Source organism: Drosophila sulfurigaster, chromosome 2L (genome assembly GCF_023558435.1).
Source record: "Drosophila sulfurigaster albostrigata strain 15112-1811.04 chromosome 2L, ASM2355843v2, whole genome shotgun sequence".
NCBI lineage: Eukaryota > Metazoa > Arthropoda > Insecta > Diptera > Drosophilidae > Drosophila > Drosophila sulfurigaster.
This window is the reverse complement of record NC_084881.1, coordinates 28,631,009-28,654,758: the sequence shown is the minus strand read 5'-3', so window position 1 is coordinate 28,654,758 and position 23,750 is coordinate 28,631,009. Positions and strand designations below refer to the sequence as shown.

The 23,750-nt window shown below is 36.3% G+C and overlaps 2 protein-coding genes across 8 annotated transcripts; both read right to left on the bottom strand.

Annotated features, from left to right (window-relative positions):
• Positions 1-346: 346 nt before the first annotated feature.
• On the bottom strand, positions 347-2,103 carry LOC133842626 (lysine-specific demethylase 7B-like). Of its 5 annotated transcripts, none has more exons than XM_062275840.1 (4): positions 1,731-2,103; positions 1,631-1,660; positions 542-604; positions 347-478 (listed from the first exon to the last, which is right to left on the bottom strand). In XM_062275840.1, the coding sequence occupies exons 2-4, from the start codon at positions 1,647-1,649 to the stop codon at positions 384-386; spliced, it is 177 nt and encodes a 58-aa protein (XP_062131824.1). In that variant the 5' UTR covers positions 1,650-1,660; positions 1,731-2,103; the 3' UTR covers positions 347-383. The 5 variants fall into 5 exon arrangements, with proteins under 5 accessions (XP_062131824.1, XP_062131802.1, XP_062131795.1 ...); XM_062275818.1 differs by lacking the exon at positions 1,631-1,660 and adding an exon at positions 707-742 and having other exon boundaries at positions 1,731-2,097; XM_062275811.1 differs by lacking the exon at positions 1,631-1,660 and adding an exon at positions 707-742 and having other exon boundaries at positions 347-481; positions 1,731-2,068.
• Positions 2,104-4,115: 2,012 nt separating this feature from the next.
• Positions 4,116-6,068, bottom strand: LOC133842608 (uncharacterized). Of its 3 annotated transcripts, none has more exons than XM_062275793.1 (4): positions 5,817-6,068; positions 4,451-4,486; positions 4,312-4,374; positions 4,116-4,251 (listed from the first exon to the last, which is right to left on the bottom strand). In XM_062275793.1, exons 1-4 carry the CDS (start codon positions 6,053-6,055, stop codon positions 4,191-4,193), a joined length of 399 nt encoding a protein of 132 aa, XP_062131777.1. In that variant the 5' UTR covers positions 6,056-6,068; the 3' UTR covers positions 4,116-4,190. The 3 variants fall into 3 exon arrangements, with proteins under 3 accessions (XP_062131777.1, XP_062131784.1, XP_062131767.1); XM_062275800.1 differs by lacking the exon at positions 5,817-6,068 and adding an exon at positions 4,559-4,800; XM_062275783.1 differs by lacking the exons at positions 4,116-4,251; positions 4,312-4,374; positions 4,451-4,486 and adding exons at positions 5,342-5,485; positions 5,546-5,608; positions 5,711-5,746 and having other exon boundaries at positions 5,817-6,062.
• Positions 6,069-23,750: the final 17,682 nt, after the last annotated feature.

Below are 23,750 nucleotides of genomic sequence, written 5' to 3'. Positions count from 1 at the left end.
ACAAAGGATAATTCGTATATCAATATACTTCTACATTAAAAATATACTATATGGTACAAAATATACTAGATTGCCAACCAAAGCAACAAAGACCTGTCGACAACAGTCGACTTTTGCCATATAAAAGTATTTTTAAATGATCGCAATCAAATTAAACCATAAGGACAATAGATATTCTCTGTGACCCAGGTTTTTTAGGTTTGCAATGTTTGCACCTACGACTAGCCCAGAATATACTCTGGCTCTCGGTTTCGCCCAACACGAAGACTATGCCTATATCTTTTGCGTTTTCTGGTTGCAGTGTTTGAACAGCCAACATTGGCATTGAAAGAAGACAGTCTTGGAATTTTTGCATGCCACGCTCCATTACCAATAAGAGCAATTTATTTCTCAATATTAGATGAATTGTTTATAAAAAGCTTATTCCTTTGATGTCCACATGGCGAGAATTGTGTACTTGCAGGAATCGGAATGTTTTCTTCTAAGAACATATAGTTTGTTAAATTATAAATCCGCAATTTAGCACAAAATTAATATTTACCCTTTGTGTTTGTGATGATGATCACGATCATGGGTATGATGATGATCATGACGACGGGAACTCCTAAAAAAATATGATACTCTTAGGCCTTGATTCTCAATGTCAAGTTAAAGCAATAGTTAACCAAAGAATTTTTGTTTAGATAAAAAAGTAGGGTTTTGTTACCTTTGAGAATGTTCACCATGCCTATTCCGGTCCCACCTAAAAACAATGTACTCATTAAGTTCTCTCTGATGAATAGGAATTTTAAAATGTTAAATTTATGTTTCACCATGCACGTCTGCATCTGCAACGGCAGCACAAAATATCGCAATTATCTTTTCCACAGCAGGGCGTGGCAAACGTCCCGTCCCAACAATAAACTCCCGCAGGGAGACAACATTCGCCACTTGCTTCCCTCGGTTGCATCCACAGCAATAGAACGAGTTGAAATAGCGCAAATATTATCCACCCGTATTTCATCGCTTGTAAGCTTGTTACTTCTTCGTGTTTCACAAATAACTGACAAGTTGTATGAGGCGCAATGCTGTAGAAAGTTCGACTAAGTGTTTCAAATGTATAATCATATTATGCAATTAGTCATGAAACTTTCGGTTGAATAACCGAACTCGAATTCCTATTATACAAATTGCAAAAAAAAGAGATTGTTGCACGCTAGAAGATTAGAATATAGAGAAAACCATCGAATACCCGGAAAATTTTCATGAAAATATTATTATTATTATGGATTAGTCCTAAAACACACAAAAGATATTTCGTATATCAATATAACTCAACTTCAATAAGAGCAATTTAATTCTCAGTATTAGATGAATTGTTTATAAAAAGCTTATTCCTTTGATGTCCACATGGCGAGAATTGTGTACTTGCAGGAATCGGAATGTTTTCTTCTAAGAACATATAGTTTGTTAAATTATAATACGGAAAGTTAGCACAAAATTGATATTTACCCTTTGTGTTTGTGGTGATGATCACGACTATGGGTATGATGATGATCATGACGACCGGAACTCCTAAAAAATATGAAACTTTTATGCCTGGATTCTCAATGTCAAGTTAAAGCAATAGTTAACCAAATAATTTTGTTACCTTTGAGAATGTTCACCATGCCGGACAAACCTAAAAAAAATATGCTCATTAAGTTCTCTCTGATAAATAGGAATTTTAAAATGTTAAATTTATGTTTCACCTTTTGCGTCGTCTGCATTTGCATTTGCAGCACAAAATATCGCATGGTTTGTACCCACAGCAAGGCGTCTTTTTTGTGCCGTCCGCACACCTATTATTAGAAGGGAGACAACATTCGCCACTTGCCTCCTTCGGTTGCATCGACAGCAATAGAACGAGTTGAAATAGCACAAATATTATCCACCCGTATTTCATCGCTTGTAAGCTTGTTACTTCTTCGTGTTTCACAAATAACTGACAAGTTGTATGAGGCGCAATGCTGTAGAAAGTTCGATTAAGTGTTTCAAATGTATAATCATATTATGCAATTAGTCATGAAACTTTCGGTTAAATAACCGAACTCGAATTCCTATAATGCAAATTGCAAAAAAAAAGTGATTGTTGCACGCTAGAAGATTAGAATATAGAGAATAGAGTCGATTACCCGGAAAATTTTTCATGAATATGTTATGGATTAGCCCTAAAATACACAAAAGATATTTCGTATATCAATATACTGCTACATTCAAAATATACTATATCGTACAAAATATACCAGATTCCAAACCAAAGCAACTAAGTCCTGTCGACAACAGTCGACTTTTGCTATATAAAATTATTTCATACAATTGTTAAATGATCGCAACCAAATTAAACAAGTAAGAAAGTCGAGTTTACTCGACTGTGAGATACCCGCTACCTCTTTTGAATAAAAGCAATATATTTTGCGATATTATTCTCAAAATATAACAAATATACTGCAAAAATACTAAAAATATACCAAATGGTATATAGCACCGCATTCAAAATATACCATAGACGGCACAATATACCAGATTATCAGCCAAAGGAACTAAGACCCCTAGTAAGTAGGCGTTTTTGCCCATACAAAAGTATTCCTCTAATAACTTCGACAATTTTTATCTGATCGCAACCAAATTTTCAGGAATCATAACTAATATAGTTGTTATTATATATACCAAAATTCGAAACTCTAAAAATTACGCTTGTTATTCGATTTTTTTTTGATTTGCGGGGGCGGAAGTGGGCGTGGCAAAAATTTGAAACAAACTTGATCTGCGTGCAAACATAACAAATGCTGTCGAAAAAAAATTATAGCTCTATCTCTTATAGTCTCTGAGATCCAGTGTTTCATACGGACGGACGGACAGACGCACATGGCTAGATCGTCTCGGCTGTTGATGCTGATCAAGAATATATATACTTTATAGGGTCGGATAAGCCTCCTTCTACCTGTTACATACATTTCCTGCCGGCACAAAGTTATAATACCCTTCTACCCTATTGGTAGCGGGTATAAAAACCAAAGGATGATAATTCTTTTCTAAGATCTGAGATCTCGCATCCACGAATAACCCAGAATATACATGGTGCGTTCCAAAGTAAACAGGACTTTTAACAAAAAGACAGAACAAGTATTTTTTTCGGCAAAATCAATTTATATTATTCAAAATAGACTCCTTCTGCTTTAATACAGCTTTTTTACGCGGTCCAAAAGCAAGTCGAACGAGTGTTTTAGCTCGTTGCCCGGTATGGCCTCCAGTATGCCGGTGCAAGCCTTTTGAATGGCCTCGACGTCTGCATAACGCTTTCCTTTCATCGGCAAATGCATTTTTCCGAAAAGGTAGAAGTCGCACGGTGCAATATCAGGTGAATACGGGGAGTGGTTGATGGTTAAAATGTGATTTTTGGTCCAATAGTCGGTACTTCGAATGTTGAATTCTGAGCAATTTTTGGACGTCCGTCAATTTGTGCGGAACAAACCGTGCACACACCCAAATGTTCGGTCAAAATGCGATAAATCGATGTTTTGGAGATGATCAATTCTATTTCCATTAATTTCAATGATGATTTCGGCTGATTTTTCATGAATTCACGTACAGTTTCGATGGAATTTTCGGTGATCACGGATTTTGGTTGGCCCACATGTTCATCGTCATTTATGTCCTCACGATCACTTTGAAAACATTGAAACCACTCGTGCACTCTGCTACGGGATAGGCAAGCATCGCCATAAACTTGTTTCGTCAATTGAATCGTTTCGGTAAAAATTTTAAAACAAAATTTAATGTTTTGTTCGAAGCTCATTTTCGCACCGATGACAAAAACATACTGACACTTGAAACGCAATAACTTCACTTCCAATAGATGAAATGTCATGAAATTTTTACTGGAAGTCGATAAAGGATAGCAGATTCTAACGCACCAATTGACATATAGATGGCGCCGCCAGAGGGCGCTAGATTCAAAAAGTCCTGTTTACTTTGGAACGCACCTTGTACTCTGGCTCTCGGTTTCGCCCAACACGAGGACTATGCCTATATCTTTTGCGTTTTCTGTTTGCTGTGTTTGACCAGCCAACATTGAAATTGAAAGAAGACAGTCTTAGGATTTTTTAATGCCATTAACTTCAATAAGAGCAATTTAATTCTCAGTATTAAATTAATTGTTTATAAAAAGCTTATTCCTTTGATGTCCACATGGCGAGAATTGTGTACTTGCAGGAATCGGAATGTTTTTTTCTAAGAACATATAGTTGGTTAAATTATAAATCCGCAATTTAGCACAAAATTAATATTTACCCGTTGTGTTTGTGATGATGATCACGATCATGGGTATGACGATGATCATGACGACGGGAACTCCTAAAAAATATGAAACTCTTATGCCTGGATTCTCAATGTCAAGTTAAAGCAATAGTTAACCAAATAATTTTGTTACCTTTGAGAATGTTCACCATGCCTATTCCGGAGAAACCTAAAAAAAAAATATGCTCATTAAGTTCTCTCTGATGAATAGGAATTTTAAAATGTTAAATTTATGTTTCACCATGGTTTTTTGCATCTGCAATTGCAGCAAAAAATATTGCAATTATCTTTTCCACAGCAGGGCGTGGCAAACGTCCCGTCCAGACAATTAGTTCCTATAGGGCGACAACAGGCGCCACTTGCTTCCCTCGGTTGCATCCACAGCAATAGAACGAGTTGAAATAGCACAAATATTATCCACCCGTATTTCATTGTTTGTAAGCTTGTTACTTCTTCGACTTTCACAAATAACTGACAAGTTGTATGAGGCGCAATGCTGTAGAAAGTTAAATTAAGTGTTTCAAATGTATAATCATATTATGCAATTTGTCATGAAACTTTCGGTTAAATAACCGAACTCGAATTCCTATAATGCAAATTGCAAAAAAAAAGAATGATAGTTGCACCCTAGAAGAGTAGGATATAGAGAAAAGCGTCGAATACCCGGAAAATGTTCACGAATATATTATAGATTAGCCCTAAAATACACAAAAGATATTTCGTATATCAATATACTGCTACATTCAAAATATACTGGATTGCCAACCAAAGCAACTAAGACCTCTCGACAACAGCCGACTTTTGCCTATACAATTATTTCATACAATTGTTAAATAATCGCAACCAAATTAAATAACCATTAGGACAATAGTTCTTTTCTGAGATCTGAGATCTCGCATCCACGAATAACCCAGAATATACTCTGGCTCTCGGTTTCGCCCAACACGAGGACTATGCCTATATCTTTTGCGTTTTCTGTTTGCTGTGTTTGACCAGCCAACGTTGGAATTGAAAGAAGACAGTCTTAGAATTTTTGCATGCCACGCTCCATTAACTTCAATGAGAGCAATTTAATTCTCAGTATTAAATTAATTGTTTATAAAAAGCTTATTCCTTTGATGTCCACATGGCGAGAATTGTGTACTTGCAGGAATCGGAATGTTTTCTTCTAAGAACATATAGTTTGTTTAATTATAAATCCGCAATTTAGCACAAAATAATTATTTACCCTTTGTGTTTGTGGTGATGATCACGATCATGGGTATGACGATGATCATGACGACGGGAACTCCTAAAAAAATATGATACTCTTAGGCCGTGATTCTCAATGTCAAGTTAAAGCAATAGTTAACCAAAGAACTTTCATTCAGATAAAAACGGAGAATTTTGTTACCTTTGAGAATCTTCACCGTGGCTATTCCGGGACCTCCTAAAAAAAATGTACTCATTAAGTTCTCTCTGATGAATAGGAATTTTAAAATGTTAAATTTATGTTTCACCATCCACTTCTGCATCTGCAATTGCAGCAAAACATATTGCATTGATTTATTCCACAGCAGGGCGTCGCAAATGTCCCGTCCTTACACCAACCATCTTCATGCCTACAACAGGCGCCATTTGCTTCCCTCGGTTGCATCGACAGCAATAGAACGAGTTGAAATAGCACAAATATTATCCACCCGTATTTCATTGTTTGTAAGCTTGTTACTTCTTCGAGTTTCACAAATAACTGACTCATTGTATGAGGCGCAATGCTGTAGAAAATTCAATTAAGTGTTTCAAATGTATAATCATATTGTGCAATTAGTCACAAAACTTTCGGTTGAATAATCGAACTCGCATTCCTATAATGCAAGTTTCTTAAAAATAGAATGGTATTTACAAGCTAGAAGATTAGAATATAGAGAAAAGCTTCGAATACCCGGAAAATTTTCATGAATATATTATGGATTTTTCCAATCACTATGAATCATCTTTATAATCTCATATTTATGGAATGCGAAAAATTAGAACAACATTGTTAATTTGATTCAGCACGTTTAATAGAAATTGATTTTGAAATCTTGATATATTTTAAAATGCACATTTCAAACACTTTCAGCAGTCAACAGTTAAGTGCATTTTATCAAATAGTCTCAAATAAAAAACATCTTGAACAAACATAATGAAAGAAAATTAGAAAACGATTATTTTAAAAGGTTTTTTATTTTAACTTTAAGTGTTTGTAATTCTCAAATAATACAAATTAGATGAGTGTATTAGCATAGATAGATCTTGTTGCTTAGACATAATTTAATTCCAATTTTGATATCTTTCAAGCAAGTAAATTGTATAATTATAATGAAGTGTTGTGTGTCCAGGCGAATATCATGACTTTGACATGTTTATACCCGCTACCCATAGGGTAGAAGGGTATTATAACTTTGTGCCGGCATGAAATGTATAAAGTATATATATTCTTGATCAGCGTCAACAGCCGAGACTATCTAGCCATGTCCGTCTGTCCGTCTGTGTGTCTGTCTGTCTGTCCGTGTGAAACACTGGATCTCAGAGACTATAAGAAATAGAGCTATAATTTTTTTTCGACAGCATTTGTTATGTTTGCACGCAGATCAAGTTTGTTTCAAATTTTTGTCACGCCCACTTCCGCCCCCGCAAATCAAAAAAATCGAATAACAAGCCTAATTTTAAAGCTAGAGTTGCGAATTTTGGTGTATACAAGAACTACTATAGTAGTTATGATTCCTGAAAATTTGGTTACGATCAGATAAAAATTGTGGAAGTTATTAAAGAAATACTTTTGTATGGGCAAAAGCGCCTACTTACTAGGGTCTGAGTTGCTTTGGCCGACAATCTGGTACACTGTGCCGTCTATGGTATATTTTGAATGGTGTACTATATCGATATACCAAATATACCATTTGGTATATTTTTAGTATTTTTGCAATATATTCTGTATATTTTGAAAATGATACCGCAATATTTTGCCTTTATTAAAAATGGGTAGCGGGTATCTCACCGTCGAGCACACTCGACTGTAGCTTTCTTACTTGTTGTAGTATACTTGGTATATTTTGAGAAAAATACCGCAAAATATATTTTTTTATTCAAAATGGGTAGCGGGTATCTCACAGTCGAGTACACTCGACTATAGCTTTCTAACTTATTTTCTTTTTTGGATTGAGTAATTGATTGGGTTATTCAGTTAGCAAACGTCAACCCTTGCAGGCAGGACTACGCAAGGATATGCGATGGCCCTCGGTCTCACACCTATGTCAACGCCTGATGGTGTGGCAGGCACGAGGACTAAGCAAAAGATAAAGATACACACATGCCAAACACATGTGTGTGTTTTGCCTCTGCTGTTAGAGTTAGAGTTTTGCATGCTGCGCCCGCATGGCGCTACAACTGAGAAATGGGTCCGAATTGAGAAGTGAGAAACCATTTGGCAAAAGTAATAGCAATAGCAATATGGTAAATGGGTTCTCTTGTTTACTGATTGCACAGATTGAGAGCTAATCGAGAAGAAGAGAGAGAGAGAGAGCGGGAAGAGGAGGAGAACCCGCAGCAAGCCTTGGCACATGTCAATGTCAAACATTGAACCTCGCAAGATGCGCATTAAAGGAATTTCGCCGACTTGATGGCACCTTTCGATACACATACTGTATGTACAAAGCATCTATTGCATTAGAATTTTGTTTGCATTTGGGGGCACATTTCGATTTCGTATGCTCGATCGAATCGGCGCCAAATATCTCATGCATATCACAGAATTTATCGTATAACTAGCGTGATCTGCAGGCGCAATGCATTGAATTATTTGTTGTGATGTGATTGTGGCTCGAGTCCGAGAGTAATATGTGTGTACGTGTTTCGCGTATTCTTTTTGGGAATATTCTCGAGAGTGTGTGGGGTATTTTAGAATATCTTAGCTTGCTTAGCGCATAAATTAACGGAACGGACTTCTCCAAAGTCGGAGCAAGTCGGGTCGGTCAGTGGAAGTTCAAGGTGTTCCTCCCAACTCCAGATCGAAATTGATATCAAAAAAAACAAAATGCCCAAGAATCTCAAATCCGAAATCCAGTCCACACATTTGTCGACTACTGTACTCTCTCGGTGGTCGTATATTATCATCGATATGTGATATCAGTTGTCCCTGAAATAGCGCTTGGATCAATGCACTCTCCATATATCATCATGCGATATTGTATATTGAGTTTGAAAAGCCAAAGATGTAGGAGAGTATGCTATTGCTGCTGCAATAGTTTGCGGCGCAATGACTTTTTGTGACAAAAACACACACTGATCATCCGATTTGCATCGCATTGATAATCGTTTCTCAATTTTCGTATGCCGCGTCGATTCATATCATACGATATGCATGCAATGTGCGAATCCATATGTAATTTGTCTTCGTATTTTTTTGATACATTTTCTTCTTTGGCTGATGAAACCAAATCGATGAAATCATCTCTGAAGTCGAAGTCACCGTTCGGTTCCCTCTTGACCTTAGCCCCAAAAGAGATTATTGTGCTCTGCAATAAAATTGTGGGTCACTTCCATTGAAGTCAAAGTAATTCACTTACCGAAGATGTAAATATATGAGCTGAAGAATTGTAGTTGGAAAGAACAACAAGCGTTGTGTTTTTCTCTTCTTTTTATTTTGAGGTTCAGGTGTGTTGATAACATGCGTAACCAAATGATTTCTTGGAAATTTTTGCAGAGCTCAGACTCTCAGTCTCAGTCTCAATGCCGCCGACATTCTGTGGGAGATTCCCCCAACAGCGAGTACTTAAATGAAAGTGAAGTTCAAGTAAAAGTGAAGCGAAAAAAGCGAAAGTTGCGCTTTGTCTCAAATGGCGACAAATAATGCATAGGAATATGTATCAAACGATTTGGATATGCTTGAAAAGTTTGTGGTAGAAAAAGTGTGAGACGAATTAAAATTTAATGTTTACTTTATAAGAACACTATTAAAGAATTTAATATAATAAGAGGTAAATGTTTATAGCTACAAAATTAGAAAAAAATGTAAGCAGAAGAGACTTATAATTAAAGAAAAGTTTGTAGCTAAATAGAACAAACACGCAAAGAAAAGAATTAGATTCCATTGAATTGTTGTAATCAGATTATTCGTTTAGTGTAAAAGATTATTAAATACGTTTAAGGCTAAAGTTTAAGACACACATTCGGGTGTGCTCGACTGTGAGATACTCGCTTCCGATTTTAAACGAAATCACAACAGTGTGGAATTAATTTTAAAATATACCAAATTAAAATACCATAAAAAAATATACTAAATTCTTTAATTGGTATATTGATACAGAACTACATTCAAAATATACCACAGAATGTAAAATATACCATAAAGTGCTTTATTAAAGCTATTGGGTTGAAGAAACCTTCTACATACATTTCGTGGAGACACAAAGTTTGAATACTTTTCTACCCAAACATACAGAACAAAAATTGTTTCAGAATTACAGAACTAATAAGGAATTTGCTTAAGTTTAGGAATGAATATCTTTGCATTCTATTTAATAGATACTTAATTAGGGAATTTAAGTTTTTCAAGTAATAAATATTTTTTCACCATCCTAGATGGTTGTGCACTCTATTCAGCACTTTCAGTTCATTTACTATTCGAATGACAAAGTTGAATAACCGATTTCAATCAAGTTGAAAGTCGCAATTCATCTTGCAAGTTGCCAGGCTGCCAAGCTTCTACTGTTAAATGTATTTCTTGAAGACAATTTGTTGATGTCTAGCCTCATTGCTCATCATGCACACTTTGTGTTTGTCTCTCTGAAGTCATGGGCATGAACCTGATACTGATACTGAAACTGAATAAAAGAAGTGCTGCCTGGATATCTGGATATTGGATAAGCGTTGTCTTTGTCTCTCTCCCCAAAGTGAACGCAACGCAAATCCGTTACAAACTCGTGAACTGAGTGCCAGAGAGCAGCAGCAGCTCCTGCAGTTTGAGGAAAGTTCGTGACATGGCATCAACAGTTTGTCATTAAACATTTCGACAATAATTTGCTTTTGTGCTCTGCTCGTATTTATATGTATTTAAAGTTTTTTTTTATTCGCATTTCTTTGAAACTTCAGAGCGTCTTTCCGACTACGCTTCCCGATTGTAACCGTAGACCGTCAGAAATTGTTATGGCAGGTAATTTACATAAAAGATAAGTGGATGCAGCACTACTTACAATTCTGATTAGTCTCTGCGACTCCCCCAGAGACAGACAGAGAGACAGAGAGAGGAGAGAGACCTGTCTGCTATTGAAGAAGAAAACTCGCCACGAAATGCGGCCTTTTGTTATTGTAAATACGAGTTCGCATTTTGTGTTGTGTGTGACTTTTGGCTTTTGTTGTTTGTGCTGCTAGTTTTGCTGTGGACTTTGACTTCCTAAAGGTATTAAAGCAACAAAAAAGAAAAACAAAAAACAAAAACAAAACACATATCCAAATAGAATATTTGAGCTACTTGTTGCCGTGTCTCTTCAATTGTCATGGAAATGGGTTTGTGCTCAGGTTGCGTATACGACGTGTGTGCACATACTGCTTACCACCTTCCTCCCCCGCCCAGTCTTCTTCCTTCAATGGCAACAATAGATACTCAGAGCTGTGGCCAGTGGCAGCCAGGCCCTGACCCGCTTAGTTAGCGTTATCTGCATCACTTCGCAACTTGAAACTTGCAAGTCGCAGTTGTAGTCGAAGTTGAAGTTGAAGTCGAAGTCGAAGTCGAAGTCTGCGCCAATAAAACAAATTAAAGTCAACAATTGACGGCAGTTAGGACCTGAAGCTACTCGCCTTGAATGCGAAACCGAAACCAAAGTTGATCGTCTGTTCAATTGCAATGCTCTGTCTCGTTATCAGCGACCTCATCGATTCGCTTCTATTTTTGGGGGAGTCAACTAAGAGTGAGTGAGAGAGAGAGAGAAGTAGAAGGAGTGAGGAGAGCTTTGGCTATCATTTGGCAATAATATTTTTTGTGCCGCAATTGTTTGCTGTGTTGCATTTGCATTCGTTTTGCGCCTGACAGTGAATAATTTGCCATTTGAGTGGAGTTCGTTTGAGTTCGATTTTGTGGCCGTTTAATTTGGCTTTAATGACTTTGAAAAGCGCAAATCAAAAACGCTGCGAGCCCTTTGCTAACGCAGCTGCAATTTTCCAGCCACATTTTTCAAGTGCTCAACTTAATGGGCCCACAAATAGCTAAAGGATGCCTAAAAGTGATGCATCAATTGCGATAGTCACCTTTAATATGTATATTAGGTTAATGGTTGCTGCTACATTTATTGATGGTAGACGAAGAAAACATTGAAGAGAGCATTTGAGTGCCATTAGTAGCATGACTGTTTATTCAAGTTTTTCATTTATATCAATAAAGTAAGTAGAGCAAATAGAGAAACTAATAAAAATGTTTATGAGTCACTAACAATCAATGTAGCATAGAAACCCAAGGAAATAAATCATATTAAATAAATATGATTATAATGATATCTTTAATAATACAAAGCAAGTCAGAAAGCTAGCTAATAATCATTTTAAATAAAAGCAACACTTTGTGGTATTTATTCTTAAAATATACCAAACTGATATACCAAGGGTTATATTTGGTATATCAATTTAGTATTACTAGATTTGCGTTAAGAGCAAATTACTGCGGCATTATTCTTAAAATATACCGAATTGTTATACCAAAGTATACTGAAATATACCACAGGCTATATTTGGTTTATCAATATACTAGATCTACAAATTATTATAGAATACGTTTTAAAAATATGTTCAGAACGCATTAAATCAATCAATTGAAAGCAAAAGAAAAAAATATTTCTAGAGAAGTTGAGTAATTACTATAATATAATAATTATATGAGAATTATAATATATATCGTAAAACAATAATGATATTAACATCATTTATGTATAAAATTGATCAACTTTCGCAGCTTTTCGATAAATAAAAGTTTATTTAATGTAGCAGATAAGTGAAAATGCCAACTCGGGAAATGATCAAAAATAGGAAAGTATTATTATCATTTTATCTGCCTTAATTAAATATACAGAGCAAGTAGATATATTCAAAATATTTTATTAATTCTTTGACTAACGTTAAATGAATGTTAACAGATAGAATATATTATCAACTTACATCAAAAATATAAATAAAATATATAGACCAACTTTAAATCTTGATATTTAAAGAAATATAAATAACAAATAAATAAAATATATAGAACAACTAGCTTTCGATCGAGAAGTAAATCTTGAATTGATAGATAATGAATCAATTATGTGATTAATAATTATTGTTGTCATAAACTTTAGCAGTAAAACTATCAATTTTATAGCAACCTTATCAAACTGAAAAGGTTTTCGGCAAGTTCGAATTGTTGACAAACAGTTATCACCACAAAAGGGCAACAAAAGAAAGCACTTGATAGCGCTCAAGTGGGCACTTGAGGTAGACTTAATGCCACTGCCATCGAGTGAACCGAGTGAACGTTTGCTGCCACAGTCTACTGATATCCCAGCAGTTGATTCAATAGTCGATATTTCCCGCACACACACAGATACTCAGTGCATAACACACGCATACGCGTGAGTTTGCTGTTATCAAAAATGTATAAAGAAATTTCCATCGATCGACTTGGCAGAGAGAGAAAGTGTGGCACATAGGCGCGGGTGGCGCCTCTGTTGTGACTTGAAACTGGGATGCGGGATGTTGCGAATGTTCTGAGTGTGTGTGTGTGTGTGTGCGTGGGTGTGTATACTAATGTGTTAGTGTGTGTGTATGCGTGGGGATACGCAGCAGGCAGCGAGCTACGCGCGCTTTATGTTTGCCTGAAACTTTTGGCATTCTTATCATTTCCCAAGAGAGGCGTGTGAAAATCGATGCCAGTGGAAAAAGCAGTGACGTCAGAGAGAGTGATGGTGCGGGAGGTGGGGAGGGGGGAGAAGAGCAAGAGCAACAGCTGCGTCAGCTGCATTAGAAATGCCAACAGAAAGCGTTAGCTGAAAAAAAAGTGTGGCGCACTTTTGATAGTTGATGAGAGAGCGAGCGAGTGGAGGAGGGATGGAAGAAGAGAGGAGGGGGTGAGCCTGTTTTCGGGATACACAGGAGATGCTGCTGTGTTGCCTGCTGTGGCTGCTGCGTCTCTGTTTGTCGTTCATCGCGAACCGCAAGTTTGTCGTAGCGCAGTGTGCGTGAGTTGGTTGAGAGAGAGTGGGAGAGCGATAGTGAGAGAGAGCCACCCATTTAAAGGCCTCTCCACACTACAAACACTACACACACTCTCCACACACTCACTCTCCGCTTTAGCAGAGCTCTCTTCTTAGTATGCGTGACGCTGTTGAACGCTTTGCTTGCCTGTTCGCCTAAAATGCGTGTCGCTGTGATAATGTGTGTCAGCCTTAGTTTTGTGTATGTGTGAGAGAGTGCGCTAGTGTGCTGGTGTGCTGGTGTGCGTGTGAGTGTGACTAACATCCCCCAGCATCATCAGCACACAAACAATTTACTTTGCATGCTGCGCTCTCTCGCTGCCTGTTCAACTCTGTGCGCCGATTACATTTGAGAAGTAAAATCTACGCCGTGTCGTGCACTTGAGCCAATCTCGCTCTCTTTCTCGCTCTCACGCTCACTCTCTGCATATGTGTGTGTGTGTGTAAGAGATGGAAGTGGAGATGGAGAGATGCTAAATCCCTAGCAAATACAAGCTGCCAAAATGGGATTATCCCCCCAGCCAGCTACAAACTGAATAGCTCGAAAAGTGACTCCGAGGTGGAGGCAGCTCAAGTGAGCCCAACTCCAAATCCACCACTCAAAAGTGCCGCGGTCCTTCTTCTCCCTTTTTCCCTTGTCCGTCCTGTGGCAGAAGCGACGTTGCTGCGTTGCACGCACACAGCGAAAATGTTGAATTTTGGCGCCTTCGTGCAGCAGGCGAACAGAAAAATTAGCAGGCAAGCGGCACAAAACTGAAAACAGGACGAAGCCGCGTGGTTGCTATAACAGCAACAGCAGCCGCTCTTACTCGCTCTCTCTCTCTCTCTCTCTCTCTCTATCTTGCTCTCTCACTCGTGTCCTTGCCGCTGTTTGTGGCTCAAGGACTCGACGCGTGCTAATTTCATGACCCTGTTTCCCAGTTTCTATCTCGCTTTCGCTCAGTGTATTTCTCTCTCGCTTTCTCTCTGTGTATATCCTGCGTATTGCAAATTATTTTTCGCTGGCACGCTTTGGAATGCGGCACCGGAAGTGTTGCTTGCTATGCGACGCTGTTCGCCTGGCACACAGGATGCTTTTTGCGTTTGATTTCAGGGACAAATATAATGATTGATGGAAGCAGTTGCTATGGCAAAAATCTCGACAGTCGCGTTAAGAGTGTGAGCAACAGCGTTGGGTGAGAGCACGTTGCATGCAACAGCTGACAAATGTATAGAGAGTGAAAGATAGTGAGAGACAGCCTGGATGACGTCACAGCTTTGTGAGTGGAAATAACGAGTGAGTCAGCTGACAGGACGTTAAATGACTGAGAAGGAAATGTGAGAGAGAAAAGAGACAGAGAGTGAGAGATGACTCATCAAAGTGGTAGATAAAGGACTAATGTGATGGGCTGTGATATGAATTTTAAAGTGATAATATATAGATTTTTGTAGAATTTATTGAATTTCTTATTGAACTTTATTTAACAAAAAAAAGGGATAGGGTAGAATAGTATTATATGGGATAATTTAGGATACGATTGGAAAGGATAGGATTGGATAGGATGATTCTGAATAGGATAGGATAAGAGACGAAACGATAGAATAGGAAAGGATAGTATTCGATAGAATAGGAAAGAATTGGAAAGAAAAGAATAGGACATGATAGGATAGGATAGGATAGGATTGAATGGGATAGGATAGGAAAGGTTAGGATAGGATACAATACGATAGAATAGGATATCGATAGGAAAGGATAGTATTTGATAGAATAAGAAAGAATTAGAAAGCAAAGGATAGGAAAGGATAGGATAGATGAGGATAGGATAGGATAGGATGGAATAGGATATGATGGGATAGGATGGAATGGGATGGGATAGGAGAGGATAGGAGATGATAGGAGCGGATAGGATAAGATATAATAGCATATTATTTAATAGAACACGTTAGGATAGGATAGGAGTAGAATTCGAATAGTAAAACTTGCGATTTAAGCTTGAAATCAATTCTTAATGCTCTTCTCTAATGAATGTTTTCACAGACAAAACTAAGCTTTAATATGGTTTAGATTAGCGTGAAATTCGTTAGTTAAGCAATATTAATATTAAAGCAGTCTCAAAGTGTAATTCGTTGGCATTATATAAAAAGAGGAAGTTTATTTTATTATGAAAAGTTGTCTGTCTGTATTAGTAATACCTCTTAGCATTAACAGATCATAAGTATATTCCAATTTCTATATTAATACTTTGCAATTATCATAACTTTTATCATCTATTGTTTCACTTGAATTTGCCAACTTTCGCTGCCTTCCACTTAGCAACAATTGTGACATTTATCCATTTTTCCAGTCTCCACCTTGCAACTCTCGAATGTAGCACATGCCTCTTAAATGTATTTAGCCTTTTGCCACAGATTGCCAAATGCATAAAAATGAATATGAAAGCATTAAATATGAATAAAAATGTTTTTCGATATTTTTACGTTTTGTTTTGGCTATTAAGACAAATGTGAGCAGCCCCTTAAGCCCCTCCTTCGCTGCTGAGTTGCAAGTTTCATTGATTGCATTCCATTAGAAATATGAAATTAGACTTTGCATTTGTTGCTGTTCTTGTTGTTGTAGCTGTTGTTGTTGTGATAGCACTGGCAAAGGTCAAAGGTGCAGGCGGGCAGCCAGCCACTGGCCAAGCAGCCGGCCAAGCAACAGGCTGCCTGCAACATGTGGCTGCCACACAAACAGGCGGCTGGCAGCAGCAACTTTATTTTTATTCTCTCTAAGTGTGGTAAGCATAAGGTATAAAGGGTATGATAGGCTAAAGATATAAATACAATTTTAGTTGTTATTAGCATTATATATTTAGTATTCAATTAACATTATTTATTCTTCACATTTTGTGTTTTTTTTTTATTTAATGTTGAATTTATGAGAAGCTAATGACACTGAATTAATATAAAATTAAATTTAGTTAAAAACAACTTTTCAATTCAACATTCTTCACATTGTGGTGTTTTATTAATTATTAACAATTCTTATTCAAGCTGTCGAAGTTCTTAACATTAGGGTTATTATAAATTAGATTATAAATTATTAACATTTACAAGAAAATTCTTATTAAACTTCCTTAACATGTAAGCAAAGTTAAGCAAAAGCTTTAAACCTATAAAGTTCTTTTAAATTCGGTAACTTTTCATATTAGTTACATTATAGATTCTTATAGAGTCCTGTCGTTAAAGAAAAACTTCAGTCTTAAGAAATAGAAGAGATATAACACTGAAATTTGAAATTTTAAGTTTCTCTCGCTGAAGTTTGGCAACATTGCATAAGAATTTTTTCAACAAATACTTCGATCTTAACAAATAGAAGAGCTATAATTCTGAAATTTAAAGTTTGCTAAAGAATTTTGTCATGCTTCTTCTTTGTTTCTGTCTGTGAAGTTTGGCAACATTGCTTAGGAATTTCTTCAAGCTCCTTATTTCTTGTCAAGTCTGAAAAGTAAATTTAATTAATCTGTTCGATGAAACTTTATTAGACAGGAATACTTATTAGATATCTCACAGTCGAGCAGAACCTCTTGAGTTTGTTTCTTTTCTATTTTTGGGCGGGTGGGCGCAAAATTCGCCATCGTTTCATTTGTCTATTCTCCCCCTCTCCCTCTCTCCTTGTATCAATCGCTCTCTCTCATTCGATTGCTGCACGTTTTGCTCATTTTGCTAACGTGATAATAAAGTGCAAATAATATGGCTCAGTTGCAGTTGCAAAGACAATTGTGTTGCAGCTTCGACTTCGACTGCGAGTTCAGATCATTCGGCTGTGATATGCGCAGCGGCTGTTGCAAGTTTTCCGCAATCGATGCAACAACAACAACCACAGCAACAACAGCAGCGAATTATCGCTGATGGAAATGCACCTGACGCTTGATTTGTTGCTGTTGCTGTTGCAGTTGCTGTTGCAAGTTGTGTTTGCTGGCATTTGCACGACTTTTACGACTGCAGTTTGTGGGGCGTTGGTTGCCAACATTCGACGATCGACGTTCTAACGCACCAAGTTGGCCAAAATGTTATGGACCAGCCAACGCCAACTCTTTTGCCCGCTGGCAGCGTCTGCTGCTGCCCCTTCCCTCCTTACTCCCCTCTCCCTCGCTGCTCACAATTCGCAGCCTCGTTATGCGCCAATTACTTGGCAAACAATTTTTACCTTTAGCCTCAAGTTCAAATTTCAAAATCAAAATCAGCAGCAGCAACATCAGACGATGGGAGCAGCACATCGACGGGGAGGGGTGGCAAGGGGAAGAGGGGAAGGAGGGGGGTGGCAGGCAGCTGGAGTCTGAAGGTAATTGCTTGGCTGGGGCAGGTTTTCCCATGGGTAACCTGTTGCGACCGCGTTGCGAAGCCACAAACAACGGTAATCACTCACTCAAACAGCAACTGCAGTTGCTTCTCTCCCTCTCTCTCACTTGCTATTTCTCTCTAGTGGCAAGGTGTTGGAGTTCGCATAGGGACACGAACTTCAAATCAAAGCCAAGTTAAGTGCTAGTTACAACAAAAAAAAGAAGCTCAAAGTGTTGGCTGTCCAAAAGGGTCCAAAATGCAGCAGGCAGATTTGCATGTGGCAAGTTCGACTCACTCGCGTTGTGGTATGCAACCGAAATTATAGACAGAGAACCAACAGCCAACTAACTCAGTCATAGATTGTGTGCATTCATAGCCTTGGCTACAACTGCAACAGCGGCAACAGCAGCAGCTTCCACACAGGTCAAACTCAGTTGCAAGAAGACAGCATAATTGACCTTAGGCTGACTGAGAGACTCCTCTTCACAGTTGAGTGCAACATGTGGAATGCGCCGCCTCATTGATTGCTAAGCAAAGTGCAACCATTTCACAGTGAAACTCTGCTCGCTATCAATTGATTACAACTAACATTTAATAGACCCCCAACTTAAGCTAAAGCTGCAGACTAAGGGGAAAAATGCTCTAAGAAAGTATGAATCAAATGTATTCAGTAACAATTATTATATGAACTATTTAGTATAAATTATTTGGTATGTGAATTTAACAAGACTTGAAAAAACAAATAAGAAAACTGCAGTCGGGAGTGGTCGACTGTGAGATACTTGCAGCACATTTTCAATAAAACCATATTCTAAAAATATACCAAGAATATACTGTAAAAATACTATAATATACCCAAGGCTGTAAATGGTATATCGATATTGCATTACATTCAAAATATACTAGTAAGTATGCAATTTTGGTATATTTTTACTATTTTTGTGGTATATTACTATGGTATATTACTTTGGTATATCTCATGAATAATACCACACTTATTTATATGGTATATTTTTAATGTAGTACTATATCAATATACCAAATATGTATAATGGCATATTTTTAGTATTTTTCGGTATATTTCAAAGTTATTTCTTTTAAATATCAAATTTTATTAGAATTGTTCTCATATTTAATATAATTTAGAGTACCAACTTTTTGGCTGTTTTAGTTTAAATTTGTAGGCATACAAATTTATAAATATATGTCTTAAGTTTTAAAGAATTATCATCGAAATAAAGTATATTTGGTAAAGATAATTTTAAGCTATTTCAAATTTAAGTTTTTAAGCATATAAATAAATGTATGTCTTCTAATATTATTTCTCTTTTATTGCAGATATAATATATCACTAATAATTGAAATGCTAATAAGGTAAATGAAATTATTTGCTTAAACAAATGCATAAGATTGAGGAATATTAGTGATGAAAATAATAGTTAGGTATCAATTTATAAGTTACTTTAGCAGCAAAGTTTACCATGAATGCTTAAACATTTTCTTAGCTTAAATTAGTCACAATTCTAAACCAAATCTCGAAGTATTTGATGTTCCCCTACTTGAATGATTTACTCGCAATTATTGATATGTTTTTTGATACCTTTTTGCTACAACAATTCAAAGGCAAAGCAAGCGCAATTTATGAAATTTTCGCATAAATTGTTAAAATGCATTTAGATGCCATTTGTTATTTGGTTTTTCGTGTTTAGTTTGCAGTGAAATGCGATTCCATTCATGGAAAAGTCTCGTTATAGAGTTCTGCGAAATCAAAGAACAACTGTTGCCCCCAATGTGAGCTGCTAGAGAAGAGGGGGAAGGAGAGGTGGAGAGGGGGAAGAGAGTGAGGCGCGTCTAGTGGCAACTTGCCACACAATCCGAATCCGAATCCGAATCGCGACTCTTGACTTTTCGATGGCTGCCGCCCACAAATTAGCTGGCCAATAAAATTGGCAATTAGCAAAACATTTTGTACGCACTGTCGAAGTTTGTTGTAGTCAAAGTTGTTGTTGTTGTCTAAATTGCTGTTGTTGTTGTTGCTGTTGTTGCTGTTGTTGATGGCAGTTGATGGCCAAAACGTGAGCGAGGCGTGAGCCATAAATACGATTGCAAATGGCAGCAATTAACGCCGAGAGTGCGAGAGCAACTCGAACCCGAAACCGATCTATAGACAGAAATACTCTGCTTAAGATGCTTCTCCCTCCTCCCTCCTCTCCTCCTCCCTCCTCACCCCTTTGCTGCTGTGGCAAGTCGGCAGTTCAGCGGCCGTTTTCATAAACATAAAAAGCCAATTTCAATAACATTTTCCAGCTGCAACATGAGGCGGCAGCAGCCACAGCGGCAGCAATATGTTGCTGGCAACACGGCAACAGTTGCAAGTTGCCAACAAATTTGTTGATGCCTCCCCAGCAGCAGCAGCAACCAAAGTTGTTGTTGCTACAGTTACTGCAGCTAGAATATCGTTTATTGAAACATTAATTGCCCATGTGAAAATCACTTTCGAATAGTTGCAACAGCTTTTCAAGCAGCAAGTTGCATTAGTTTCAGTTGCTGTTGTTGCAACAATTGTTGCTCTGGACACTTGCTTAGTTTCGATGTTGTTGTTGTTGTTGTTCCAAGTTGCTGTTGCTGTGTTTGCTTTTGCTTCTCTTTGGGGTCGTCGCCTATTTTGCTCAGTTTGTGTTGCTTCCTTTTTTTCCACTGCGATAATTGCAATTTGATGTTGCACTCGATGTTGCTTCGTCTCGTTGCTTGGCTTCTTTTTGTAATTTGTGACGCTTAACGAGTGTTAAGCGCATATCGCAATATCTGCACAAAATGCTGTCAATAGCCAAAAAACATTTAAAAATACACCAAAAGTGACCAAGGTGGCACTTGATTATGTAAGAAATACAAGAAAATCAAATGCACTCAGCTAGGAAATATTTTAGAGAGTAGTTAGTAGAAAAAGACATCAACACATGTTATGAGTTATTCAATTTTCTTGATGTATATGAAAGTAAAACAAATGAAACAAGTGAAATTATTGATTGATTTGGAATAGTAGAAAATTATCTTTTAGGAAAATGAGAAAACGATGCACAAGTAAAGAAGAATTTATTTGTAGTTATTGATTTTACAATGTAATGTAAAACAATATAATATAATATGTATAAAATAAAATATGGAACTCAAAAGAATGAGAAAACGATACTCAAGCAAATGAAATGTTAAGTATAATAATATGATTTAATAAATTTTCAACTTTCAAAGTGATAAGGAAGAATTGATATGATGAGATATAAAAGCGTCTGATAAATAGAAACAAAAGTATAGATATTCTTAGAAGATAAGCAAAATTATGAAAGCAAGCTAAGAATTCCTAATTTCCATTCTCAAAAGTTAGCAAAGGAAGCAAATAATTTGCTTCCTAAATATAAACTTAACGAAGAGTGTTAATACTTTTTTAACTAAAAGTGATCATGCCATATTTAAGATAGTAAATCTATAGTAAAATGTTGGTAGAGCAAGCAACAAAGTATTAAATATAATAAATTTAATATAATAAATTACGAAATTAATGAATCAACAATTTTGTTTAAATAGTTTGTGATGCTCTGTTCGAACATTCAATTCAATATTGCAGTTTATACTATTCTATTAAAAATATTCTAGATATTTGTATATTTACTAAATAGATTGTGATGCTCTGCTCTAATACTCAAACATAAACATATTGCAGTATATACTATACCTTAAATAATATACTGTATTCACATATGTATATAATGTATACAACGTTCTATTTATTTATTGTTTGCTTGTTGGGTTAGGCGTTCTGTTTTATTCTGCTTCAATATTTGATTAAATATTATCACATTGTAGTATATACTATACTATATATAATATACTGAAAAAAATACCTTACATTGTTTTCGCCAATCATTTATTTGTTGGGATAGGTCTTCTTTTTTCTTTCTCCTCCAATATTCAATTAAATGTCAGCATATTAAAGTATATACCACACTATAAATAATATACTATATATGTATGTGTATATTATACTAACTGCTCTTGCTACTATTTATTGTTTGTTCGTTGGGATACGTCTTCTGTTTTCTTCTGCTTCAATATTCAATTAAATTTTCACATATTGCAGTATATACTATACTATATATAATATACTGAATATATATAAATATATACCTTACATTGTTTTCCCCAATAATATATTTGTTGGGATAGGTCTTCTTTTTTCCAATATTCAATTAAATTTTAACATATTGCAGTAAATACTACACTATAAATAATATACTATATATATGTAAATATACTGCATCCCATTGTTTTCATTAATTGTTTGTTTGTTTGTTGGGATAGGCCTTCTTTTTGTTTTATACTCGCAGCCTAAGCTGAATGATTGACAATTGTTTATGCACTCAATGTGCACTCGATGTGATTTCTCGTTGTTGTTGTTGTTGCAGTTATTGTTAAAGTTGCAGTTGCATTTCGCAGCTCAAATCAAAACTGGCGCGTTTCACAGCTTAATCACATGTCGCGTAGTTGTAAAAAACAAAAACACAAAAACAAAAGAAACACCTACGGAGGAGTTTTGACTCTCTCAAGAGATACGTAAAAAGCGATTGACAAGCAAAACTGTCAACGCGTTTGAAAATCGCGTTGACTGAGTGCCCATGCCACGCCCCGTAGTTAGTTGTTGTAATTGCTGTTTACCGTATTGTTGTTGTTGTTGTCGCCGCCGGTGGCAATGGCGAACGACACTTGGCCCCCAGTCACAAGTCGCATAATGAAAATGTCAACTTGGCGTTGCCTTTGCCTCACTTTGCTGCTCATTTTTCCTCGCTGCCCCAACTTTTAACTTCTTTTTTTGTTGCCTTTTGCCTGGCACAAAGTCCACTTGAGAGCCAGGCGCGTCAGCCAGGCAAATAAATATAAAGCTAGTTAAGCCAGAGTAACAACGAATTCGCCATACACTTAACTTGGAAATTTCTTTATTGGCTTTCATAAAATAAATGACTTTAGAAAAGCGCTTTAATTTGTAAGTTCAATTTGATTACTGTGGATAATAAATTGTGAAAGTGCCAGATTAGCCAGCAATTTTTGTTTATTTGTGACCTGCTTTCAAATGATGATGAAGCTTTTAATCTGCTCCTTTTTCAAGATAAGCTAATTGGAACCGGTTCATATTAGCAATTTTTAAGTTATGTTTAAACTCTTTGCGGAAGAACAATATGAGGGGATACTATGTAATATATGGAGACATCTTTACGGTACTTAACAATATAAATAAAATACGGTATCGATTATATTCCTAGCTCTTAAAATATGAGTTAAAAGGCGGTTCCTTGAACCGGTTCATATCACTGATTTTAAAACGCCTTTTAACCTGTTTATATTCTAAAGTAGAAACTTGTAATAAGTGTTCTTTAACAAATTTTAACAAATTTTATAAACCACACCAAAAACTGCCATGAAGATTGGAAAAAGTAATGTGAAGTATGTTTAGCACTTCCACTTAATTTTTCCACCCAATGCTAGCAATTTTTCTTACATTTCCCGTTCATTGTAAAGCAGCAGCTATTTGAAATAGTTTTATCAAGCAAGCGAACCGGTTCAAACATCTTATTTAAAAGAATGAAATAATGTGAAGCAATTTTAGCGCTTCAACTCAATTTGTTCCTCACAATGTAAGCTATATTTCTTAAATTTTCTGTTCTGTTATAAATAAGAAACCTCTTTGAAATGAATTCATTAAGCAAGTGAACCGGTTTAGACATCTTATTTAAAAAATATAACCTAGTAATGCTAAGTAACTATACTGCATTAACTCAAAAGGATAGCAATATTTCTCATATTTTCATATTTTATTATAAATAAAAAACCTCTTTAAAATGAGTTCAT

What these genes read in the sequence shown, in the direction of transcription:
- LOC133842626 (XM_062275811.1), bottom strand. Translation starts at nt 1,924, where the DNA reads ATGAAATACGGGTGGATAATATTTGTGCTATTTCAACTCGTTCTATTG. An exon ending in CATGGTGAACATTCTCAAAG is followed by an intron (nt 605 to 706) that starts GTAACAAAACCC and finishes ATATTTTTTTAG; the next exon opens with GAGTTCCCGTCGTCATGATC. An exon ending in CATCATCACAAACACAAAGG is followed by an intron (nt 482 to 541) that starts GTAAATATTAAT and finishes ATATGTTCTTAG; the next exon opens with AAGAAAACATTCCGATTCCT.
- LOC133842608 (XM_062275793.1), bottom strand. Translation starts at nt 6,055, where the DNA reads ATGAGTCAGTTATTTGTGAAACTCGAAGAAGTAACAAGCTTACAAACA. An exon ending in CATGGTGAACATTCTCAAAG is followed by an intron (nt 4,375 to 4,450) that starts GTAACAAAATTA and finishes CATATTTTTTAG; the next exon opens with GAGTTCCCGTCGTCATGATC. An exon ending in CATCATCACAAACACAACGG is followed by an intron (nt 4,252 to 4,311) that starts GTAAATATTAAT and finishes ATATGTTCTTAG; the next exon opens with AAAAAAACATTCCGATTCCT.